The 26,327-nt window shown below is 44.7% G+C and overlaps 1 protein-coding gene across 1 annotated transcript in view; it reads left to right on the forward strand.

Moving 5' to 3' along the window:
- The window catches only part of LOC130189951 (trinucleotide repeat-containing gene 6C protein-like), a 59,518-nt gene extending 34,378 nt beyond the window's left edge, over positions 1-25,140 (forward strand). The window contains exons 5-24 of the mRNA XM_056408988.1: positions 1,811-4,318; positions 6,182-6,292; positions 6,326-6,418; positions 6,987-7,153; positions 7,286-7,360; positions 7,506-7,563; positions 7,943-8,085; positions 8,336-8,482; positions 9,668-9,805; positions 10,776-10,895; positions 11,207-11,290; positions 11,703-11,964; positions 12,350-12,514; positions 12,817-13,008; positions 13,462-13,611; positions 13,814-13,933; positions 14,657-14,872; positions 15,613-15,686; positions 16,546-16,685; positions 17,888-25,140. Of these exons, the coding sequence (XP_056264963.1) occupies positions 1,811-4,318; positions 6,182-6,292; positions 6,326-6,418; positions 6,987-7,153; positions 7,286-7,360; positions 7,506-7,563; positions 7,943-8,085; positions 8,336-8,482; positions 9,668-9,805; positions 10,776-10,895; positions 11,207-11,290; positions 11,703-11,964; positions 12,350-12,514; positions 12,817-13,008; positions 13,462-13,611; positions 13,814-13,933; positions 14,657-14,872; positions 15,613-15,686; positions 16,546-16,685; positions 17,888-18,242 (5,318 nt within the window). The 3' untranslated portion in view covers positions 18,243-25,140. The remainder of the gene's footprint in view (positions 1-1,810; positions 4,319-6,181; positions 6,293-6,325; positions 6,419-6,986; positions 7,154-7,285; positions 7,361-7,505; positions 7,564-7,942; positions 8,086-8,335; positions 8,483-9,667; positions 9,806-10,775; positions 10,896-11,206; positions 11,291-11,702; positions 11,965-12,349; positions 12,515-12,816; positions 13,009-13,461; positions 13,612-13,813; positions 13,934-14,656; positions 14,873-15,612; positions 15,687-16,545; positions 16,686-17,887) is intronic.
- The last annotated feature ends 1,187 nt before the right edge of the window (positions 25,141-26,327 follow it).

The following is a 26,327-nucleotide window of genomic DNA, read 5'->3' on the forward strand; positions in this document are numbered from 1 at the left end:
AGAAGTCAGTTCTGTATACAGGCATACAATGCGGGGCTTACCCTTGCCTGCATAATAGTCGCGCAAAATCCTGAGCGCTCCACGCCCGTCATCCGCTGCCTCTCGCATGACCAGAGACAAACTTTTGTCATCAAGGAATTGGATTAGTTCCGCGTATGCTTCCTCGTTCTTCGCCGCATCCTCAGCCAGTGCGTTTTCTTCCGCGCCATCGGCGGGCCGATTTAAAATGGTGTCCTTCAATTTCTGCAACCGCAGATGGCCCAAAAACTTAGTCTCCCACAGTTCATAGTTGTTTTCGTCTCCGTCAAACACAAGACGAGACCAACGTGAACTCGTACGTTCACTCATGGTGCTGGCACTCCAATCCGTGAGACACGCATACAAACAACTGTCTCTCCGTGGCTACTCACGCTGGATATCTCTGGGCACAAACGTCAAACGCGTCTGGGCCCATAACCTGTTAAGCAGAGCTTGACTGCATGTATCGACTCAACATATATAAACTTGGGAGGACAAAAACACTGGATGCAAGTTTGTAAGAATGGTACTCAAGCGGTTTATTATCTGCAGGTGCATCAGCTTATATAGACCGTGGTCACATGACACACACACCTGAAAAGTATAAACAATCATTGGGAGCACAATCAGTCTCAATTAACAAAAACGTTGTGATCCTCGGCAAAAACGTTGCAATCTACTTCGTGATTCCTTTCCCCTTCTCCAAGTTGGATGGAAGAAGAAGCAAAATGCTTCCATCATTAGCTTTTAAGCACTATCAATATTCGACTGCTCAAGTTCAGCCGTTCCAATTGTTTGAGAGAATCGCGATGGATCTAATAATCGATCGGTTTTTATTTACTTTTTTTCCCACCCCTAACGCATACACACGAGTATGGATATGCAGGTAGTGAGAGGTGGCACACACATACAGTCGTCACGCAGGCTTGGCGGAAGTGTTTTGTGGTTTCTTAGTGCAGTGCGGTTGGAGGAGGAGTCGGCCCGGCGGAGCGTAGGGAGTGATGGACGAGGAGGCGTCCTGGATTCATTCCAATAAATGAGCCGCGTTCCACTTGGGCTTCCCTTCACAGCCTCAGCCAGTGAGGACACGATGGAGATGGATGGGCCTCTCACTGCTGGGTGTTAGAGGAGAGCACAGGGATAGAGGGAGGGAGGAATTAAAGGGTGAGGAAAGAGAAAGTGAGAGGGGAGACATGGGCAGAAAGGGAGAATAGGGGCAGCTTGGTAGTGCAAGGGAAGTAAGGGGCAGAGGTGACTAGACGGCTAGGGGAGAGGAAAGGAGTTGGAGAAAGAATTTCAGTAAGAAGTGGTGTGGGAAGAAAGCTGGATAAAAGGAAACGAAAGAGAGGACTCCCTGATTCTGTTTGGCCGACTGCACCAGGGCAAAGAAATATGGATATGCCATAGCTGGTCTGACATGGGGCACGCTTGGCTGTGCATTCTGATTATGTGTTGGATTGTGGAACGTCTAAATGTGACCATCTCCTACCAAGGAGTCTGATGGCTAGCATTAACCAATCAAGAAGATACAATTGCTCAAGGGGACTTAGGGCGGCAGTGTAACTTGATGTTCCTTAGTCTAACCTATTGTATTTTTCTTTCCGCGTCGCCTTTTTACTCCCTTTTTATTTTCTCTATTCATATTGCTCAAGCTCATCCTTTTTTAAAATATATATATATATATACAATTCTGCAATCTCATATTGAATTCTCTCTGACTCATCAACTACACCTACTTTCTGTATGTCTCAACCACTCAACCATTCTTTTTTTCTCTCCCTTCTCTCTTTAGACGTATCCCTCCAGAGTGGCTCAGTTGCCCAGTATGAGACCTCTCGCTGGGGAGACTCTTTGCCAGTTGACAGTGCCAACAGCTGGGACAAAGTGATTATTGACCGAAGTGACAAAGAAGTTTGGCTCTCCATCAGCCACAGTAGTGACCCCGGCCACCCCGCGGAACCAGAATGCTCCTTGGGCTCAGCTAGCTCTAACACAGACACAAGTGCTTGCACTACCACCAGTAGTAATTGTTTTCCGACTATGGCCACAGGTGCCGCAGGCCAGCAGGCCCACTACTCCTCTCTTAAAGCTAACAATAACATGATGACAGGACCTGGGTCAGCCAACACATGCAGTAGTAGAGGCTGGGGCTCTGATGGGAAACAAGAAGGTATGAATGGTGGTCGAGTAGGGGCACCCAATAACTGGGGCTCTACCAATTTTAACTTGAACCTCAATCCCAATGCCAACCCATCAGCTTGGCCTGTTCTGGGCCAGGAGGGTGGTGGAGGTTGTGGTATTGGTCCCAATGTGGTGTCAAACTCCCCATCCCTCCCACCAGGTATTAATGGAAACATGGGAAATGGGAGCCTGGGAGGTGCAGATAATGGCGGGGGAGGTTGGGGTGGCATGATGAGTGCTAGTGAAAATGATCAACAGCACCCTTCAACTAACACAAGCTTGTCCTTCAAAATGGAACCTTCTAACCTTAACAATGATGGACCAAACTGCACTAAGCAGCAGCAGCAGCAAGCTCAGGAGCCTATGAGCCCAATCCATGGGATAACTGGCTGGGGAGGCCAGTCACCCACTGAATCATCCCAGCTGAATGGGGACACAACATGCAGCACTGGATGGGGTAGTGGAGAGACCAAGGCAGTTGACTCTCCCAAGGACCCAGGCTGGGACTCAACTCCCTCTGGAGGCCTTTCTGGTTGGGGCCGGCAAGGCAGTGGTGGTGGGAGTAGTGGAAGTGGTGGCTATTGTGACTGGGGGAAATCCTCCAGTGGCGGTGAGGCATCTAAAGGCTGGGACTCAGTAGATGCTGGAAGCTCTGGTTCAGGCCAAGAGCAGCAACATAGCTCATGGGGGCAGCAGCCCAGAACAGCCCCAGTGAGCGACGGTAATGGGGCCAGCAGCGAAAGTCAATCTGGCCGAGATAGGTCCTCCAGCACGGATTGTACCCCTCTTCTACCCCGGCAAGACCTGGACCCTAGGGTGCTGAGTAACACGGGTTGGGGACAGACCCCGATCCGACAGCACACTGTATGGGAGATGGAAGAAGCCAAATCAGATGAAGGGAAGATCAAAAGTAGCTCAGCCTCCACAGGATGCTCCAGCTCTAATGTTAGACCCTCATCCATCAATGGAGGTACCATCGACCCAAAAACCGGCCCTAATCAGAGGCCTGGGTCTGGAGAGAAAAGTGACAATGAAGGATCATCATCTTCCTCTGGCTGGAGAGCCCCTCCACCTCAGCCTATCCAAACCGGATCAGGATGGGGGGACCCCCCACAGTCCCATAGCAAAACGCAGAATGGCAATACCAGTGGCTGGGGGGACCCTTTGCCTCCCAATGCTCCCAGAAATAAAGGCACACCCTCCTGGAGTTCTGAAGAAAAGTCATCCGGTTGGGACGATGGCATGACGAAAAGTCAGCCGACTAACTGGGGAGAGGGCCCCAAAAGCTCCCATGGATGGGGCAACGGTAATGGTGGCTCCAACAGCACAAGCACAGGAGAGTGGGGAGAGGCGGAGGTCAAGAAGAATGGATCATCCAACAGCATGTGGGAAGGTGAAGGAGGTAGTGGAGGAAATGGTGGATGGAAGGAGAGCCCCAGGGGAGGAAATAGAGGCGGTGGAGGGGGAGGCTGGAATAAGCCTGCGCCTGCGCCTGCTCCTGCACCTACTCCCGCTCCTGTTCCGATTCCTGCTGTGAGTAATAGCAGCTGGGGGGAGATCCCACGTGCCAATGGCCCAGTGCAGGGGAATTGGGGCTCTTCTAAGGCCCAGGAAAGCAGCAGCAGCAGCAGCAATGGCAGCGGAGGAGGTGGCAGCATGGGTTCATGGGGTGGTCCTGGTACTGTGAAGCAGAACTCATCGAGCTGGGGAAATGGCAGCAAACAGGACCAAGGCATGGATCCCACTGGCTGGGAGGAGCCCTCCCCTCCCTCTATCCGCAGGAAGATGGAGATTGACGATGGAACGTCCACCTGGGGCAATCCTGCCCCCAACAGCAAGACTGTCAACATGTGGGATCGCAAAAATCCTAATAATAACCCAGGAAACAGCGGCCCACCGCCCAGTAAGGGTGGTGGAGTGATCAACAACAACAATAACAATCACTCTGTCGGCCCTGGCAACAACAATCCCCATCACACCCACCACATGCACCACCACCCCCATCATGGCCAGCCCCCACCTCACATGCAACACCATGGAAACAACAATGGGTCATCCAACCACGGCCCCCCACATCCAAGTGCAGGCCCCCAGGGTAGACCCGCCCTCGCCAACCCAGGTAACGCAGTGTGACAGTGCTGTTGTTAAAAACCTCAAACTAAATGATATGACTTTCAATGAAAGTAATAATTTATACAACCAATATTTGTGTTTAGAACAAATGCAAAAGACATAGGAATGGTTTTTTTAAATGCAGTAGGTATGTATCAAAAGGATTTTCATGAAAAGACTCGATAACCTAGAAACCTCATGCTTAAGGATAGGGGGAAGTGACCAAGCTAAAGTAGAGTTGTTTTCACTTATTGAAACACAGTCACACCATTACTAATTAAAAGCATCAATAGTTATTCCATTTAAAGATTATTCGTTAAAATGATTCTCTCAGTAATTACTAAGCAGATACTGTCGGAGGTATTTAGGCCTGTGAACTGCCATCCATAAATAGTTAGGACTCTGTCCAGCAAGCTCAAGTCACCTCTGCAGCCAGTTCAAATACGTATTTTTGAAGACAAAGGCCATGCTTACAGAGATGGCACAGCTCTAACACCCCACCTTCTCCTCTCCTTTGGATTGTGAATGAAACCATTGCCCCCTACTGTTAACCAATTGCAGTGCAGTTACCAAAAAGCGTCACCTGACGAGTCAGCTTGCCAAGTAAGCTCTTGCTGTGGTCTGGAGGAGGCTGGATGAATGGCCCCTATATCTAAACAGCAGGCCACTATTTTAACTGAAACGCTTACTGTTAGTCTCTCTTATTAACATGCCACAAGAGTGGTGTGGTTTTTAGATGCACCGATCAGGTTTTTGGTGCCGATCACTGAAATCAGTATCTGCCGATCCGATAATACCGCTCACCGATCACGGTGTCGATTGAAGCATTCTATTTATTGTGTAGCATTATTGCCTAGGACTATGAGGAAATACATATATAAAGCAACTCAAACATTAATGAAATTACTGATTTCTTTAAACATTTAGGACTTTTACTTTGAAAAATGTCCTAATTGATACATTAAGATTGTTTGAATGCTATTGTAGGGGATTTCAGATATGTATGGAACACATCTGCATCATTGATTTCCTGGAACTCTTGGGGAAATCTATATACAGGACTTTTCTTAACATACAAAAGTCTAACTTATTTTTATAAACTCTTCCTTGGTACAGTAAAAATGTTTTAATGTTAGCATAATTTAAGCTAAATCTCAGAAAAGATCTATAAAGAGACAAAATCAGTTCATTGTTTACTTTTATATGTTCGTGTATGATTTGTCGACATCTTATTTTGATAAACGGATGTTGTTTCACGTGGTTCTTTCCGCTAACTTTGCAAAACCGGATGTTGTGTCACGTAAATCCTTCCGCTAACTTTATCAAAACCCTCGCGCGCTCCTGATCGAATGCGTTTACCGTCAACATCAGTCTATAGGGGCTCAGACATGTGAGAGTCGGCTCAGTTGACCCAGAGATTCAACTCGGGGGACCGGGACGCCGCTCGGTGCGTGAGGATCCCCTCGTGGACCTCTCACTCTGCGGCCCTCGCCGGGCGCATCGTCTCCGTTGCGGTGCGCGGCGATTGAAACGTCTGATAGTTCTCGCAGATGTTACGTCATCTGATCGGCCGTTTTGAGAACGCCGATCAAAACCGATAATGGGAATATCGGCCGATATGGATGGGTGCCGATCAGATCGGTGCATCCCTTGGATTATCATTATATAGTTTTTGCTAAAGGAGATCTTATTTATGCATACATATAATGTAGATTTCAAGGTGATTTCAGACATGTCTTCAAGTCAAACTCCTACTGCTTTCGAGCTTCCTTCCTTCCATTTTTAAATGAAGCATAATTGCAAGTTAAGAGTAGAAATGGCTATTGGATGAAGATTTTGCTTAAGTGAAATCCTCTCTTTTTTTCTCCAGGTTGGGGAGAAGTTCCAAATGTTCAGCTCAAGTCAGAGCCTGCTTGGGGAGAGCCAGCTGCTCCAACATCATCTGTGGACAATGGCACCTCTGCCTGGGGAAAGTCTTCAGGTGGAGGTGGTGGAGGAGGTGGAGGTGGTGGAGGTGGTGGAGGAGGATGGGGAGACGGTGGCCACGAGTCCTCTGGTCCCTATGGCAGGGCCAACGGACCCACAGGTTCTTCAGCCTGCAAGCCAGGTAACACCCACAGACGATTTACACATGTCAAACATAGGAAATAATCCTATACCAAGATATAGGACCATCTGTTATTGCTTATACTCATTACTCACACACCCTTTCGGGCTGCTATACTACCATAACACACTGTTACACATTATATATGCATTTGTTAGAATTTTTAGATGTGCTAAAAGTCTATCGCGACAATACCACACATTGCAACCTTGACAATTATTGCAAAAAACAGGTGTCTTTTGTGAAAATTAAGAAGGTTTTTCGTTTCAGTGCTACTGTAGTGTTGCTGGGATTAAAGCAATTCCACGCCTCAGTGGGTTATGATTATTTGTGCAGTCGGTTTGAAATGTTGAAAATGATAGAAAGTGATGTGTGGGGGAAATGCAGCATGTCAAATGGCAACAGTGGCACCAAGTGGTCAGGCTGAAATGTACCTTTTGTTCCTCACCCGCAGAAATAGCTTGTCTATTCTCAATGTGCATGTAGGATATGTCACAGATACCGAAGCACTCTAACAGGTAGCCAACTGAAGGCTTATCGCTGTCATGTTATTTCATCACTTTCACAGGTCCCAAACCTATGCAAGATGGCTGGGGAAATGGAGGGGAGGAGATGGGCATGTCTAGCGGCCAATGGGATGCTGAGGATGGGGACATGTGGAACAGCCCCACCTCCCAGGAGAGCAGCTCTTCTTGCAACTCCTGGAGCAATGGACCCAAGAAGGGCCCGAGCAAGGTCAGAGAACAGACTTTTCTCGTCATGACCTGGCAGATGTTAATGATAGGAATTAATTATAGGAATAATTCTATATTTATATATATATAGAGAGAGAGAGAGAGATTTAATACTTTGTGTTTGTGTTTTCAGTGCAAGATGGGCAAGCCAGATGAAGCTTGGATCATGAACCGTCTCATCAAACAGCTCACTGACATGGGCTTTCCGGTAAGTTTAGGTTTTATTCCACCCCCCCCCCCAACTAAGCACCATTTTTTTTTTTTTAAACAGGATCTTTTAATTAACATAAAATGCATGAAAACTGTTCAGAAAATCTCAATTAAACCATGGTCATGTTATCCATGTGGTACAGAGAGACCCTGCTGAGGAGGCGTTGAAGAGCAACAACATGAACCTTGACCAGGCCATGAGTAAGTTCACAACATATTTGTGTCCTTGTGTGTATGTATTGCAAAATGCTGACGTGAGATGCTTTTACTGTTTTGTAGAATTAAGATCAGAATTAAATCATTTTTTCCGCATTTCCACTTTAATTCAACCGGGAATAATCTATACCAAGCCACTTTCCTTTATTGTTAAGTATTTACTGATTGATAGGTTTTCCTTGCTGTCAAATTACCAGCATAACAAAAGTGTGTATAGATAGATATTTACATTAATAGAAGAAAAAAAGAACATTTAATTGACATCACTTTCGATGAAAGGCAATCAAACATTATTATTGCGTTTTGTGACACACTATGTTTGCTTGACTATACTTAAGTCCACTCTCCTCTCTTCTGCTCCCAGGCGCCCTGTTGGAGAAGAAGACGGACCTGGACAAGCGGGGCAGGGGCATGTCTGATTACAGCAACGGCATGAACAAGCCCATGGTGTGTCGGCCCTCTGCTCTCTCCAAAGACCCCTCAGACCGCACATCCTTTATTGACAAGGTCAGACAATGGATATTTTCTCCAAAAATAAGTGTGGTTTTTAGTGTGCTTTTAGGGCATTTACCTTTTTTACCTTTGCATTGTAGCTACTTTGACCTGCTACAAAGACGGGTTATTCAATTTGACATTCATTATCTGGTCACATGATCTCTTGCCAATATCAACTTTAATATAATCTCCTCTCTTGATCGGTCATGTGATTAGTGCCTCTTTCCCCCCATTAAACATTTATCTTTTTACCCTGGTCCAGGACGGTGTTCTGTCAGATGATGCCCCCCCATCACCGTTTCTGCCTTCCCCCAGCCTGAAGCTCCCCCTGGCCAACAGTAGCCTTCCTGGGCAGGGTCTGGGACAGGGCAACCCGGGGCTGGCCATGCAAAACTTGAACAACAGACAGGTAACAACTTGAGCATGCACGGTTCTACCGCACAATGTGGGAGCATTTTTAAAGTGAAAAATAACAGAAACACAATCTTTAAAACAAAATGTCCACAATCCAAATGATATACCTGCAGTAAAAAGTACTCTGTGAACTGCATGTGCATAGAACATAATTGAGATTGTGTGAAGTTTATGATAATATACATTAGTTTCACTCTCTTTTAATTTATTGTATAAATTAGAGTTTATATTCCCAATATGGATAGCAGACAGGCGAACATTGGCCAAATTTGCACCGGCAACATTAATAGACAACCCTAATAGCTATTTTATTAACAAGAGACGATGCAGATTGTGCTACCAAACCATAGGCAGTGCAAAGCAATTCTGATCAGCAGTCTGTTTATCACACAGAAAATACATCACCCTTTATTTTGAAATTAAATTGCTTGTGCAGGATTTAAGTGTATATTATATGAAGGGAAAGCAACAACTGATGCATTATAGTTATTTGACACACTACTACCCACATGTACTCCCAAATCTTCTCTTGCTCACTTATGTCTGTATGACCTTGCCTGAAGTGCTCATTCAGATCGGATAGTTTTTGCGCGATCAAATATCAGCCCCAGAGGCAGTCATGGCCCAGAACAACTACAGCGTGTCCTTGTAACCCACGCAAAACGACCTGTAAGAGGGCCTTTTTCTGCACTGAATAGAAAAACATTTTTAACAACATGGAATCTGAAATATGGCCATTTGATAAATTATAAAATAGTAACAATTTCACGGTCTAACGCCTTGCTGCTCTGTGAGTGCTCGGTGTGCCTTGGTGAACAAAGTGTAGTGTGAAGTTAGACCTTGAAGGAAAATGCTTTAAATATGGTTTGAGACCTTGCTGTGAGTGTTGGAGATATCATAGACCCATGCTTTAAGCTTGTGAGTGCACTTAAAGTTGTTGTTTTTTCATCCAATTCAAGTGCACTCATTCGTGTATTGAATGAACCGATTACATTCGTAGAGGCTTGATGACTCATATCCTTCCTCTTGAGGTGCTCTGTTTGCTGGAGTGGCCAAGAATACTCACATGTCTTACCAACTCGGTGGCTCAGCTCTTCAGTTAAGAAATGGCCCCAGTGGTGTGAGTGAACGGGAAGGTTTCGAAGACGGTTCATTGTACCTTCGTGACTCCTGCTTATAGATGCCCAGTGGAATGTTTGGCAGTAGTGGAGCAGCACAAACCCGGGCGATTCTGCAGCAGCCTCAGCCACCAGTGCCACCTCCCAGCTCCTCCCAGCCTAGTCTACGTGCTCAAGTGCCTCAGTTTCTCTCCCCTCAGGTAGATACACACAACCATGTACAGATTTAATGTGGAACATGGAGCTATTTATAACACACAAGACCAGATAAAAGATGGCTGGCAGATGTTATTGTTAATAGAAATGTGTTCTTAAGGACTTGCCTGGTTAAATACAGGTTTAATAACAAATACATCAGTTGTAATGGTGGTCCCATAACCAGGGAACACAATTTGACTTTTGCTTAATCTGAGGTATATGCATGACGAGAAGCATGCAGCGATTGTATTATTTCCGCATTGGGTGAAATCTCCATTTGTGCGTGTGTGCTTATTTGTTTTGTGAGCCACTCAGTGGAAGAGTTAAGAAGAAGAAGAAGAAGAGGAAGAAGAGCTGTAACATGTCAGAGGGAACTGACATGCCAGCCTTTTTTATTTGCCCATAAACAGCCTTAAATCAGCAATGTAGATATCTGACCGGGGAGTTGTTATACAACATGGATATACAATCTGTTTACTTAAAAAAATCTTCCTGTGATATTATAATACCAACTGAGCGGGACTGTAGGTGGGGCTGTTGTTCTTTGTGGGGCCTACATTCTGTATAACGAACTGGATATAGTTGATGATGATAATACATACTTGACGTCATTAGCTATATTAGAAGTATTCTGATTAAACATCATGAAAGACATGAAATCGTGACATTTCCTCTCACAATAATTTGTCAAAATATTAGTTTTATACGGTGAATAAATCTGAAAAAATATATTTTAAAGACTGGCACACATCGAAATGTTTTTGTTGCCTGTGAACCACATTCTATGCCTGTCAAACCCTCTTTGCTTTATAATGCTCCTCTGGCAGACTCTTCCGCCTCTCTTTTCCTCCCTGCATGCATGCAGCGGTGACGAGTTTCATCCCATCAGAAGCTGCTTGTGTACAGCGGTTGTGATTCGCAATGACTAACTTGTCATCTCAACTTTCTCTGTCCCGGATCTTCTCCCCAAAGGTCCAAGCACAGCTCTTGCAGTTTGCAGCAAAAAACATTGGTCTGAACCCTGCACTTTTAACCTCACCAATAAACCCTCAACAGATGACTCTCTTGTACCAACTTCAGCAGCTGCAAATGGTGAGTCAGTGTCCTTCTTTCCATCTGTATTAGCCTCTGAATTTGGGTCTGAGCCATGTGTGTTGGGGGACCTCACTTTAAAGGTGATGGAACCAGGCAAAACATTTAAAAATATGTTGATTCTTTTAATATTGACACACAAACATCCTATGAAGAATTAAGAATGTCTGTATTTGAAAACACATGAGAAAAGGCAGAACTATATATCAGATATAAATGGTTGACGCCTCTCTCCTACCATGTTGTATTGTTTCCCTCCATCATTGCATTCTGTTAATTAGTGTGTTGTACTTTTGCTTGCCTTCATTTAGGCGTACCAGCGTTTACAAATCCAGCAGCAGATGATGCAGGCGCAACGCAATGTTTCCGGCCCCATTAGACAACAAGAGCAGCAAGTGAGTCCACGCAATGCATCATTACACAAATATGATGATTCTCACATGACATACGGTTCTGGGAACAGAGGAAAAAGCATCGTTACGACAGGAGTTACGCAAATGTTTGTTGTGAAGAGATCGCCATGTCAACTGGTTACTTCTCGTTTCACGTGTGTTGGCAAATCTGGCTTCCTTTTTTGACATGTTGACTGATATCAGCAGCATGCTGCAAGAAAACAAGCCTGTTGAAAGACTGAGTGCTTTCATGCTTTCGCCATTTCCACTCAGATCATCCTTCCCTCCCCTCTTGTTCCCTCTTTCTTAATTTGTTTTCCCCTTCTATCTTTATTTTTTTTATCTTCTTGTTTTCCTGCTGCTCAAAGCGTGTTTTATGACACGTCGTTGTGACACCGCCTCTTCTCTCTCCCAGGTTGCGCGTACAATCACCAACATGCAGCAGCAGATCCAGCAGCACCAGCGTCAGCTGTACCAAGCGCTGTTGATGAAGCAGCAGCAACTTCCCTCTCACTCCTCCTCCTCCTCCGCCGGTATGCATAACCCCGGAGGCCACGGTTCCGGCAAATCAACCCACGACCCCTACGCAGGCGCACACCAGGCTCCTGGTCTAGCCGACACACTGCACACCAAAGAGCCGCCGTCTTCGCCCAACGCCTACAGCACCTACCCTCTCTGTGAGTCTGGGGATGGGGACAGCTGAAACGGAGATTTTTGGCACTGTCAGTTTTTGTCAAACAATTTGTTCTGGCTTGTTGAGAATAGTCATTTTCCTCCATAGCCCTTGAGGTGGTAACCTTGTCACGCATATATCTCTACTCCTACCACACTGCGTGGCCACCCACAGTCCATTCAGTGAATGCATCCAACTAGAAACAGTCCATTGACATTTTTCTTTAACAAGCGCATGCAAATTCCCATTTAGGGGATTCCATCTCAACGTCTGACAACGTATAAATGGGGGTTTCCTGTTTTTTTTCTAGCTGCTGGGGTTTTAAAATCTTCTACCACTGACTTCAATATGATGAACACGTTTAAGAATTTCCTTTTGTGTGTGTGCAGCTGGACTGAATCCAAACATGAACGTAAACTGCATGGAGGTTGGGGTTATGTCCCTGAAGGAGCCCCCTCAGCCCCAATCCCGCCTGTCCCAGTGGACACACTCTCACTCCATGGACGGCCTCTCTGGCAACTCCTCTAACATGGAGAACAACCTCAATAAGCACGGTATGTCGAAGAACAACACATTATTCTCAAACCTTTGTCAAGATATGTCTTCTTCCTTGTGCTACATATTGACGTCCTTGAAAGACATCCACAGCATCACCACACACGGAGGTCATCTCACACGAGACATCGCAACCAATGAAATGTTATTCAGAAAAGAAACCATCAGTGCAAATTGATACCGTTGATGTTGAAGCAAGAATGAGTTCAAAAGAGTATTTTCATCTGTTTTGTTCTCCATTATGAAGTAAAACCAAGTCCAATTCAATTTCCTTTTTTTGTGTGTCTTTCGCATATCCTAGGTGCCATATCTGCTGGGTCTAGCCTGGGCCCCCCCGGGAAGCCCCACCATCTGGAGGACTCGTACAGCCCTTACAATCTAATGTCCCGCTCTGAGTCCCCCACCAGCCCCATGGTGCCCCAAGACGGCTGGGGCCAGGGCAAGAGCCCCAATGAAAAGATCTCCAATGGGACCAACATTAACTGGCCCCCAGGTGAGGACAAGATCCAAATAGATAGCCACTCACGCTGCGACACACCTATTGTCCACCCACCACAGGTGTTTTGATTTAAGTTTCCTTATCAGAAAGCCTCTGTAGTCGTACAGGGCCTTTTGAAGACATTAATGTGCAAAAAGGTTCATATTTTAGCTGGGGGCCAAATCTGTTTTGTAGGCGACCCACATAGATTGTACATCCAGCCTGATAATCAGCACAAGTTCAAAAGACAATGTCAAAGCTGCCATAACCATGTAAAATAGAGGAACTGACTCATTAATGTATGTATTTTGCACCAGTTGCATCAGTTTAAGGATATGTGTGAAGAAAGCAGTGACTCAGTGGTCCGTGAACATTGCTCAAAGTGTGGGGAAGTCATGAGATGGTGAAAAGTGCCTCAAGTTGCTTTTAAAACCCTTAATCAAGCGCTTCATTTTGTCTCTGTTATAGAGTTCTGCCCAGGTGTTCCATGGAAGGGCCTTCAGAACATCGACCCCGAGAATGACCCCAACATGACCCCTGGCAGCGTCCCCAGCGGCCCCACCATCAACACCAACATCCACGACGTCAACCGATACCTGCTGCGGGACAAGAATGGAGGTATGAACAGGAGAAGGGACGCGCATATTAATTTGAGACAACCAAACATGAGCTGTGTGAATAGAATATAAGTGACTTCACTTTAGACGTTCTGACGTCATGTTGCCGTCTGTCCTACGCCGCGTGCCCCCAGTATCATGTGATACATATTTAAAATAACTTTTTTTTCTTCCTCTGGTCACTTACCTATACGACAACATAGCCACTCCCCCAGCTCTGCCACTTCCGAATGACTCTCTGCCTCCGACCAGCAACGACTGGCCAGTCTGTGGCTACTCTAGCTCTTTTCTGTCTCTTGCGTCCTCTGACGGAGACGATACAGGTACACATCCAGAGTATCCTCCCTCAATGTGTGGACCTGCCCAACCTCTTCCCATCCACGTTGGAGCCCTTATACAACCCTGTCTTAGGCTCCCTCCTGAACCTGAACCGACCCCTGACCTGTGTTTATGACCCTTTGTTTTGTCAAACCTAATCTTGTACCATCAGTGCCTCTTTTTTAGACAAAACTTTTACCGATACTAAGAGAGCAACCTCACCTCCATGTGACCTTCAACCATCTGTGCCTTTTTTTTACTCAACCCACACACAAAAACAAGCCTCGCCCAGGACATTAGTACACACCCTGTGTTTGTGGTGTTTTTGTATGTGCTTTACAATTTATAGTTTTGGTTTTTTAAATAAATTCAGGTCTCTATGTAATGAATATGTCATATGATATGCGATTCTTTAAAAAACTGCTGTTGGATACCATGCGTCTTGTTTTTGCATTAACAACAATTTAGAAGGAAGTCAGAAAAGTGTTACCTGAAACTAAACTCAAATATATACAGATTGGACAAATGTGTCTACTTTCACTTCAGCTGGTATGCAGTGCACAAGTATGGGTTGAATTACATGAGGAAACCTTCAAACCCACAGAAGCTACTGTTAGCATGAGCGTAACCAGTGTGGGAGCAGCAGCCTTTTGACCAACTTAGTTGTCACGTCCCATCGTTACTGATCCTCTGTCCTCCATGTCCCCACCCCCTCTCTCCACGTGAAGGCAAGCTGTCTGACATGAAGTCCACCTGGTCCCCGGGGCCCATCTCCCAGGGCCAATCCTCTTTGTCCCACGAGCTGTGGAAAGTCCCTCAGGGGCCGCGCAGCAACGCTGCCCCTTCTCGGCCCCCACCAGGCCTCACCAACAGCAAACCCTCCTCCACCTGGGGCGGCAACTCGCTGGGCCTGGCCCAAGGCTGGAGCGCCTCCTACACCTCTGGTGAGCACTCATCATGTTGTTGCTCAGCTTCATTTTGGATTTGCTCACAGAATTCAAAGCCATGTACAAAATGTGTTATTTGCAATGAGATGAAATAAAGGGATTTCAACGTAACCTTGAATTGAGGACGGCTTTCATCAAAATCAAAGCAAGAGATCTCTTTGGTGCATTTCACGCCCTGCTAACGCGGACGCGACTGAAGGTGTGTAGGTGTGCCCGACGTTCACAGCTGCAATTGTGCCCCGGCAGCACTCGCTTTGTGAGGTCTGGGGGAACACACCCTACGGAACTAACATCTTGAGGTTAGCCAGCTCTGAGAGGAAGCCTCATTCAAGCATCATATATGTGACCCGGTTCTTTCTTTTTCATAACATGTCCATGTCGGATGAAGAGGAACACCTCTTGTATTATTGTTGTTAGACGAGAATAATGTTTGTGGAAATGGATAACGGTTGGTGGATGGTATGTTCCTCTGTTGTTAGAACTTAAACCCTCGGACCTCGAGCCCTCTTAAAAAAAAAAAAACATAATCAGTTTGAACAGTTTCTCTTTTAAGAGCTCTATTATGATGATGACTATGTCCAATAGTCTCTTCGTCTTCACGTTTGCCTTTTGAACCCAACTTCACTTGACTGTAACGGGAAAAGCATCGCTTGTAAAACATTAATAACGAATTCACTGATGACATTTCCGTCTTCTTACACTTGATAGATTATAACATTGTGACATTTTTCTTCCAGAGGGAACCACCTGGAGTACTGACAGCCCCAGCAGGACCAGCAGCTGGCTGGTGCTGAGGAATCTCACCCCACAAGTACGTACCCCGGGCCGCTGTTTGGTGCTAGATTGAAGCCACTTGGTATTCTGAGTACAGCTGGTGTATTAGTATTGGGAATTTAAAGATCTTGTCATGGATCATTGCTGTGTCTCAAACAACTCATCTGATGGTTTAGGGCAGGGGTCGGGAACCTATGGCTCTTTTGGTGACGGCATATGGCTCCCAGACAATTTTGAGTTGAAAAAAAATCTCCGCCCGCCCCCCTGTAATTTTCTCTATCGCGCCAGATTACAGCAGAAGTAATTTAAGGTCCCTTTCTTAAAGACGTCTTTGTTCTTTTATTAAACTAAACGTCTGCTATTGATCGTATCTACACAACAGCATGTCATTCTGTCTCTACGTGTCGCGTTAACACTTCTTGGCTCGCCGTCTCGCGCGCCGCTGATGCCGGCGTGTGCGAGTCCATCAGGGCGGAGCAAAGAAAAAGTCACCTGCACCCCCCCCCCCCCCCCGTAGCATCATGCAGCACCAGAAGTCACATTAAAAGCAAGACATATTTAATTTATTATACGTTAAAAATACTATATGGCTCTCAATGAAATATATTTGGCTTTTATGGCTCAACCAGTCAAAAAGGTTCCTGACCCCTGGTTTAGGGGGTAGGTTACCCAAAATGTAATAAATATATGATTCTGCACTTTTAATTTGATAAAGAAGTGTGATACAAACACTTAATATACATTAATAATTAGATAGAATCAACAGTCTTAGGCAGATGAAACCATTTAAATAAATAAATAAATAAAACATGGACGGTGAGAAAGAGAAATAAATGTTGACTGAAACTACAATGTATATTGATGATTGAACTGCAATATTTATTTGTGTGCTCCAGATTGATGGTTCCACCCTGCGGACGCTGTGCTTGCAGCACGGCCCCCTGATCACATTCCACCTCAACCTGACCCAGGGCAACGCCGTGGTGCGCTACAGCTCCAGGGATGAGGCCGCAAAGGCCCAGAAGTCTCTGCACATGTAAGCAAAGTCTTTGACATCAGCCAAAGTGAGCGGAGCAAACCGACATGAAGGGGGCGTTCGCCCTTTCTTTCCCGACTCCTCCTGCTTTTCTTGTTTTGTTTATATTCCAGAGAAAGAAACTGGGTAACACCTGGGAAAACCAAATGTTCCCATTTTCTTAATGGTGTTTCCTCAAGCTGCAGCCCAACTCAGCTTTTTTTCTTGGATAAGTGCAGACGGTGTTATTTTTGTATCACATGGGCGAGGAGGTGGTGATTCATGCTGTAGGCAGTCGTCTTATAATATATATATATATATATATATATACACTACCGTTCAAAAGTTTGGGGTCACTAAGAAATGTCTTTATTTTTCAAAGAAAAGCACTGTTTTTTCAATAAAGATAACATTAAATTAATCAAAAATACACACTATACATTGTTGATGTGGTAAATTAATATTCAAGGTGGAAGTGTCTGGTTTCTAATGAAATATCTCCATAGGTGTATAAAGGCCCATTTCCATCAACGATCACTCCAGTGTTCTAATGGTACATTGTGTTTGCTAATCGCCTTAGAAGACTAATATCTGATTAGAAAACCTGTGCAATTATGCTAGCACAGCTGAAAACAGTTATGCTGGTGATATAAGCTATACAACTGGCCTTCCTTTGAGCTTGAAGTTTGTCGAACAAAATTAATACTTCAAATATTAATCATTATTTCTAACCTTGTCAATGTCTTGACTACATTTTATATTCATTTGATAAATAAAAGTGTGATTTTTCATGGAAGACACGAAATTGTCTGGGTGACCCCAAACTTTTGAACGGTAGTGTATATATATAATAAGTGGAGGAAACACCAGCTCAAAGCCAATCTGAGGTCCCTCTGGCTGCATTTTAGCTCTAATTCTCGAAGGTTTGACCTCAATTCTTCTTTGCTAATAGTGGCAGCCACTGCAGCAAGTTGCCGTAGAAACAAAATGCAAATTGTGTGACCCACTTTTCATTACCAGTGGCACAAAATGTGGTTGTAGCAGGGCACGAAAAGCATAACGGCATGGTGAAGCCCAAAAGTCCCAGAACCAAGTATGACAGCTACACGCCGTCCCATTTTAACTTCTAGAACACCTTTTCAAAACACGAGAACTATTGTTTCCCTATTCCTGATGGAACCATCATGGTGAGACTCATGGTCTCCTCTTTCGTCCTCTGTCAGGTGTGTGCTTGGAAACACCACCATCCTGGCGGAGTTTGCCGGCGAGGAGGAGGTGAACCGCTTCTTTGCACAAGGCCAGTCCCAGTCCCTGGGGGCTAACACCACTAGCTGGCAGGCCAACCCAGGAACCAATCAAAACCGGATGGGCGGGGCAGCACAGTCCCACCCTATGAACCAATGGAGCAGCGGCGGCGGTGGCTGCGGAGGCAAGTCCAGCGACCTGCTGTGGGGCGGCATGCCACATTACTCCAGCCTGTGGGGGCCGCCGAGCGGAGACGATGCCCGCGTGATTGGGAGCCCCACCTCCATTAACACCCTGCTGCCTGGAGATCTGCTGAGTGGAGAGTCCATGTAGGATGATGCCACGATACACTAACCGACCAACCGCCACCACCGTGTCACGTAAGCCATTGGTGGTGGGTGGGTAGAGAAAGAGAAAGAAAATACAAAACGAAACAAAAAATGTCAATATGAACAGGAGCTAAACCCAAGCAAATCATGTGGCGATAATCAGTATCAATTTGAACTGTGAATTGTGAATCAGATGGCTGGAGTCCCAACCACAGAGACTGCAGACTCCAGTCCTTCTGTTTTGCTGTTGTCCGTTTTTCGTTTGGTTTACCCTTTTTGGTACTTTTTTTTAATGCATCGTACAAAACGAACTAAAACGAGACACAATACAAAGAAACCTTTGAAGTGTTTTTTTTTCTTTTCCATAAGTATACATGACATTCTGTGTGACGTTGTTTTTGAAGACTGTTTTTAGGAGAAGCAATCAAAGCTGCCATCTGAGACTTTCCTTTTCCCTCCAAAAAAAAAAGAAGAAGAAAAAGAAAACCATCCCAAAATAAGACTTAAAACGACCATTCCCAGCATGTCCGTGGCCAATGATGTGGTTCAAAGACCTTTACTAGTTATGTTCACGTTTGTTTCTCAGCACTAATATTAGCCTTAAGTGCTCTCTGGCCCAGGTCCTTCCCAAGCAGCCTTTTTTTTGTTTTTTGTTTTGTAATTGAAGAAATTGCTGAAATCTTGCACAGTTTCACCTCTGAACCAGCGAGTGGTCCAGGACATGACTGGTGACCAACTCCGTCACTGAGCAGTAAGAAGTCTTGGCCACGTGACTGGCCCTACCAATCATCAGCTTACTTATTTTTAGTTTCTTAAAGGGATTGACACAGCTGTAAAATGTTCTCTTTTTTTTTTCTTGACCCAAGCGCATTTTTTTATATCTACAATATATAAGCTGAGAGAAGATTATTTGTCAACCTCGCTGCGTGTCTCTGGTTCTGACCAGTGGCACCTAATCACTGCAAGCCCGGATCCTTCTGGTCACCTTCAACCCAGTCGGTCACTGGTGCTTTGTCGAATTTTCTATTGTCCGATTTGTCATGAAGCCCAGCGGTCTGTACGGTCAGCCAGTTTTTCTGAGGACAAAAAAAAAAAAAAAAAACACAATTTCACCTTACATTGTGCAATATACACCAGAGACCTTTCTTCCGTCCATCCTATTTCTGTCCACCGGAGCTGTTTTTTGCTAAGTTTTTCTTGATTGTTGCTGATTGCAGCAAAAAGTCATTGGAGCTTCACAAACCGTACGCACCCCTTTTCAAAACTTGGATTCTCTCCAGGCCGCCAGTCCCCCTGAAACTGGACTCTGCAAAGAGGAAGAAGCAGCTGTTGAACTGTGCACGCAGCAAACTGTACTAAAGAGTGACACAATAACGCACACTTCCTCTCTGCATGCCACAGACACACCCAACAGAGACTGAATCCACAGTGGGGGGGTCGGGTGGTTCTGGGTATCTGGCACAATACCAAATAAGAGGGGTTTCTCCTAATGCAGTAGACCTTCGAGTGTTCCTTGTGTTTGGTACTGTACAAACAGAAGAGACTAAGACTTTTAGAAATTCAGAGGGTTTGATCATAGCACTTATGAAGAGAAAATCGCTTCACCTGCAATCTAATGAATCAACACAAAAAAAGGAGCACCATAAACATTGAAAACAACAACAAACACAGAAAAAAACTGCTCTTTTATGTACTATATCTATTCCTTGGAAATGTGTCTGGCATTGTTCCTCTGGTAGCAGGATGAAGGGAAACACAACTGAAATGCACCATTGGACTTTAGTGGGAAAACTGCAGTCGATGTTTAGTTTTTCTCCGTCTTTGAACAATATCAAAGTCAATATCATTGTTACTCCAAATATTTCGCCTTGTTCTGTTTGGAGAGCACCAGACTTGCAACGTCGTCGGCCAGTCAGCCGGGGTGGGGGGAGTCGGAGGTGGTGTGGAGAGGGGGAGCGTCCACTGAGTGCCTCCCCTGCTGTGGCCGAGCGGCAGCCCCACAGCGCAGCACTTCCTCCTGGGCTCCACCTGACCCTCCCTCAGTCCGGCTCCTCCAAGACCGGCCAATCACGGCTCTCCGCCACACACGGCATCTCCGACTGGAGAGGGGGGGGGGGGCCCGCCACCACTCAACCCTGCTGTCGTCCTGTGCCCCCCCCCTACTCCCCCCACTTCCCCCTCTCATCTCTCAGTTCTTTGACACACCGATCACTTTAGCTGGAAGATGTAATAGTCATATTTCTGGATTTTTTTGCCAGTGTTCTTTTATTTTTCTCTTGGGAAAAGATCCTTTTGACTTTGTCTGGTTATTTACGACGTGTTATATTGTTGTAGTTTTTGTCTACATGCAGTAGTCTACAAAATACTGGCTGCTGAAGTAGCCCTTCACTGTTGATATGCAGAAACACTTTGGTCAGAGGTGTCTCTGTATGTCCATCCTGTGTATTGAATGCAAAACGAGGATCAATACTACAGAGCGTTATTGATTGTCTATTTGTTTTTAACTGATCATGCTTTTTGTGTTTAACAGTATTCGGTAGTATTTCCAGGTAGTATCTTAAGATGTGTTTAAAAAAAAAAAATGTCTGACGGGGGGGGGGGGGGGGGGGGTTGTTGCTCCAAGCTGCTCCGCCTGCCCTGCAGGCTGTCCCCCCTTGCCCTTTGCCTAGCTGCTACGCTACGACCTCCTCCTCCTCCACCACCAGACCCAGTAGCCCTCCCCTGACCAGGCACCAACAGGCCCTCCGATCTGTTTCTATGCAAAAGACTAGAGGCTGGGGCCCTTTACAGCACGCCAAACCTCACTCGGGAATGAGCACTCGTACCCGGGGCTTGGCAAAAAACCCAAAACCCTCGCCACCCCCTCTAACCCCCCCTCGTGCGCTTCTGTCAGCACTTCGGAATGGCCGCCGTTTCTGTAAAGTCAGGCGCAGCCACCAGAACAGTCACGTACTGAAGTCCGAACACTTTATCAAAGATCGGCCTTTCTCTCCGCGCTGAAGACACTTCTGTCCACTTGATCTCAGGGTAGGGGAGCAGATGATACCAAGTAAGAGATGCAGCTCTCCGTATCTGTCCTTTCTACTGTGAGAGCAAAGTCTTAAAACGAAAAGGCCATCGGCGCAACATGTACGGACCTCACGCCTCGAACTTAATCCTAATTGGAAGGGGAAATGCTTGTATTGAATCTTTTTTTGTTCCTCAAAAAGGTGGCCTATATTTACTGTTTTCGGGGCCCATTGTTGCGTGTAAAAGTTTCCAACATAATGTGCCAATATAGATTTGCTGTGCCGTCCTGTATCCCCAGAGAGAGCACTTCTGTTCCCTGTTTGGAGGAGCTTTGATGACCTTTGCAGAGGGTGCAGCGGGGGACAGGAGGGATCAAACCAACGGGCAGCAGCATCACACCCTGAACAGGCTGAGAACTCTTTCTTTTTTTTATGCTTTCTATGCTTTTGTGGGCGATGCCCCATGCTATGGAGAACATCTCTCTACTCAGCTGGGTGTTCCAGTTTGCTACAGTGCACACTTGATGATGGGTAATCCCGGGTACATATTTTTTTTAAACCAAAAATGAAATTGCATTTTAACGTCATTTTTATGAAGTTTGACATAAAAATCTTGAAAATGCAAAAAAATCTAAGTGAAAAAAGAAAAGAAAAAAGATTTCTATAATATGTTAAAGCTCTGCACTTCTAGCTGAAACGTCTCCGGCCAGCAGCCTCTACTGCTACCATCTAAAGGAGTAGACTAGGGGCCGGGGTGCCTTTTTTTTGTGGATGCTGTATTTATCTCGATTTAAAGTTCGTGTCCCGCTCAAAGCGAGGGCCCTGAACTCGACATTTCCACGGACCCAGATGGCTCGGGCCAACTGTATCAGCCTCACTCTGCATCAGCAGGAGGGAAGGGGCACATTTCAAGAGGTACAAAAGTCTTAATAACATTTGAAAAACTACAAAAGTTTTTTAAAACTTGGTTTAAAAAATGAAAATAAATAAAAAAGCAAGAAAACAGGAAAAGGCTACCTTTCAGGACACGCAGTCCTGCAGCACACAAGCAAAAATCACTATTGCCTGTTTCTGTAACTGCCTTGATCCAAGCTCAGACAGACCCAATAGCCGAGGACCTCCTCATCCTCCTGCATTCTGCATTACCGGAGGACCCCGACAGTGAAGGGGGTTTCCCATGCTGCACCAGCATCGAGAGGCTCTCCTCTCTACAGCTCTGATCTAGATAAGTGTGTTTATATGTGTGTGTATACGTGTGTATATATACACGTATACACATACTGTGAGTTTGGTGTGTGTGGTATCACCTCTTCAGACTTCTTGGATCGATGACCTCCGAAACGTTTCACTTTTGTTTCAACGGTCTTAGTTTCATACACCGGAAAAAATGAGCAATATGTATTTTCCCCGCAAATAAGTGATACGAAGGAAATAATTTGGGTCGGGCGTGAACGGATACTTGATTGATTGGAAGCGTCGGCTTTCTGGCGTAGGGTTGCTTATGCACGTTCTGGTGTTGATGACATATTGCAGTACTTTGAAGTGCTCGTACTGTACATATGTGTATTGTGTTAGTTAGTCCGTCTAAAAGCCCAAAACAACCAGTCCATTCAAAAAAATGAAAAGAAAAATCACAAACATATCAAAAGGAGACAACATATTAAACACAAATACTTGAATAATGGAGCGCCAATAATGTAATGTGAAGTCAGTACTTCTTTTTTTCCCTCCATCTGACAGGTACATCTATAGGGGCTTTTAGAGAATGTTAAAAACATGTATTGCATTGAGTTACAAATACAAAATCTTTGAGAGAGAGAAAAAAAATTCGAAAATCATCATTTGATGTGTGCTTGAAAGTCAGATGTTTGATTGAATGTGTGCGCCAATAACTGTGTGTGGGCACAAGGCCCGCTGTCACGTTCCACTCAGTATGCTATGTTTTGTATCTGTGTATTAGTTTCCTCTTCTTCTTTTTTTTGTTCTGTCAAAATGTATTCTGATAGACGTTGTTATTATCTTCTAACGTTGCACTGAGTGTCTTCTGCCCCTCACTCAGCTAATCGTAGGGAAACGAGTTTAAGTACTGAGGGGCGGTGGGGACAGTTCACGTGTTCATGTTTACTCAAGGACTTAACGGATTCTTTTCATTCTATCTGTAAAAAGTGTATCTACCTTATAGTGGCTTTTATTGTGAAATAATCCAGTACAAGGATTATTTATCATTGAGTATTGCACCATTTTGTTTCAATTATACAAGAACAAATGGAGAAACTATTTAAAATCCCAAAAAAAAAAAAAATTTAAATGGAAGAAAAAGAAGGAAAAAAAAGCAACAACAAAGAACTGTGGCCATAGATAGCGGTAGAAGGACTAGTCATCCCGATGTTCACTTCATGGAGAAATAGAAAGGGATAACGTGTGGGAGGTGAGTTTGTTACAAGACTCATTTCAGAGGTGCCTATCTTTTCTGTTTGTTTGTTGTTTATTTGTTGTTTTGCAAAACCCACCTGTCGTTTACAAGCATTTCATTGGTCGGAGGTTCAAGGAAATAGGAATTTATAACGGGAATGTTCGAAGAAGAAGAAAAGAGACAAATTTCATCTTCCATCAAATATGGACATGGAAATCTTTGCGAAATGAAGATGTATGCTACTTTAAGAACTCTGGGATTGATCAGTGTTGTCATTTCAAGTTTCAATTTTATATTTGTTATGTCCGCGTCGATAGACTATCTCTGTGTGTTTATTGAGTTGTGGTTTTGTATTTCCTGTAAGCGACGCAGTTTGCTCAATATCTTGCACACTCATAAAAGATGTGGATTTTTGTCTCAGGAAGGCCAGGGTTCCCGATAGCAACGCCATCCTTTCTACATGTCATGTGTTATTTGTTTTTTGTGAAAGAAGCAACTGAAAACAATTAAACTCCAAGCAAGCACTGAAGGTCATGAGTTTAAGAGAATATAGAGAGTACCAAGTAACAACAACAAGAAAAGGTTTGTAGCAAGTTATATATTTACCAAATAAGACTTAAGAATCAACTTTGAAAAACAAAAAGTGGAGTGCTTTACATGTGAAATCTAAATATAATTGCTTTACATTTAAACTGATCAATGGTTTGATTGTGAAGAGAGAGAAAAGAGACACGTGACAGCAAATGCATCGAGTATATTTTGACTTTAACGTTTCCATCCTGTCGTCCAGGAGCATTGTGCAAGTATTTAGTATTATTATTGTTTCCAAGTCATCTCGCCTGTCTGTCAAGCACGGCGGTGCCGGTGACGTCATTCAGTAAGTGGGAGATGTGTCCGCGTGTAACGGAGGCTTCTCGGAGACGGGTGTGAAGAGGAGGCATGAAGCTGGTTTTTAAGGATCATGATCTATGCACAAAGTGGGAGGAGTCCAGGCCCAGCTGCTGTTCTGCTGCCGTTTGTGGACTCGAGACTCTGGGGTTCAGGGTTTTATGTCGGGTTGTTCTTGTTCGTTTCTTCCTCTCGCTCAAATGCCCCCCCCTTCTCCTCATTATCATCGACATCTAATGTTTGAGTGAAACTTGACATTGCGTCACCATGCTATGTAATCCTGAACCAATGAGCTAAAGCACTGTGGGTTGTACTGGGAGACGTTCGCGGCTCTCGTGTTCCTTTATTTGGTTAATGGGAGGTGGGGAGGTGGGTGACTGGGGGGTCCTTAGCCTTTCTCTTTACTTTAAAAAAAAAAAAAAAAACATTAAGGAAAAATGTCTGTAACTGAAATACAAAGTTGTGGCTTTTAATGTTCATTTTTTTCTCCTCATAGAATGTGATTAAGGACATGCACCGGAAATAAATGTTCCCATAAATTATGGATCTTCTTTTGGAATATATTAATAAATTACAAGTTTTCTTCGCTGTTACCGAGTGTCTTGTCTCTTTTTTTCTCCTATTTATTGTCATGTTTTACTATGATTCTATCAGTGATTTCAAAGTGTTTTAGTTTTTTATAACTTTAATCCATACTGAATAGGCTAAGTATGAATTGTATAAATATATCTAACAGTTTATTGGGGGTGGCAAATATGACGATGAGCGCCCCTTACAGAGGGTCACCTCCCCCTGCTCAAGAATTATTTTGTGCAACAATCCTGTTAGAATTCCCCAAATTCTGGCGAGCAATTAGCCCGTGGTCTAATTGCAATGATCACGTGACTAGTTGTGTTTTCTCAACAGAGCAAGATTTAGCTGAACATGTTCACTCGTCACGTCCTCGGCTCATTGAGGCCGTTGCAAGAATGAGTTTTGTCCTTCTGGGAACTTTCATTGATGTCCTCAGATTCAGTGTTAGTGTCTCTAAAAGATGAATAAGTATGTGACTTAAAAGCAATAATTGACCTTCGGGTTTAGATACAGACACAGTATAAATGTTAACTTGTTCCGCCTCGAGAGCTTTTATTCCAATACTGTGTTCATGTGTGTCCGCATGGTCAGGATGATTATGATGTGGTCCGTGATGTGTATTAATATACATGTAGGCCTACAACGTATTCACAGATGGAAACAAGCCTTGTGAACAGTGGCGGTGCGTCCATAGAGGGCGCTAGGGCGCCGCCCCTCTTAAAATGTTGAGATGAAGAAAAAAATATAATATATCCTGTCAAATCATTTAAATAGCAAATATACCGTGTTGACGCGCTAAATGTGTGGGAGACCATCAGCCTGTCAACAATCACTTAAGTTAAATGTGACATAAATAATATATCACCACTCATCACGCAGTGCGGTTACATGCAATCGAATTATTGGCTTAGTCGGACTGAAATCGAATTATCCGTTTCATGTAAACACCCTCGGTCGGTCCGACTTATCGTGTCCGATACACCTTATACCCCTGGGATAGCTCGGTTGATAATTCGTTGACTCATGCTCTCGCGGCATGTATTGACTGTGAAACTGGACTTTGGACTTTGCTTTGCATCCCTCCTCCTCCCTCCTCCCTCCTCCTCCCCCTCCTCCCCATGTCGTGACCGAGCGGAAGTCGAAAGATAAATTGGACCCCCGCCAAAAGCTTGAGAACAAAACACACACACACACCACCACACATTTC

This window comes from Pseudoliparis swirei, chromosome 24, assembly GCF_029220125.1.
Source record: "Pseudoliparis swirei isolate HS2019 ecotype Mariana Trench chromosome 24, NWPU_hadal_v1, whole genome shotgun sequence".
Classification (NCBI taxonomy): domain Eukaryota; kingdom Metazoa; phylum Chordata; class Actinopteri; order Perciformes; family Liparidae; genus Pseudoliparis; species Pseudoliparis swirei.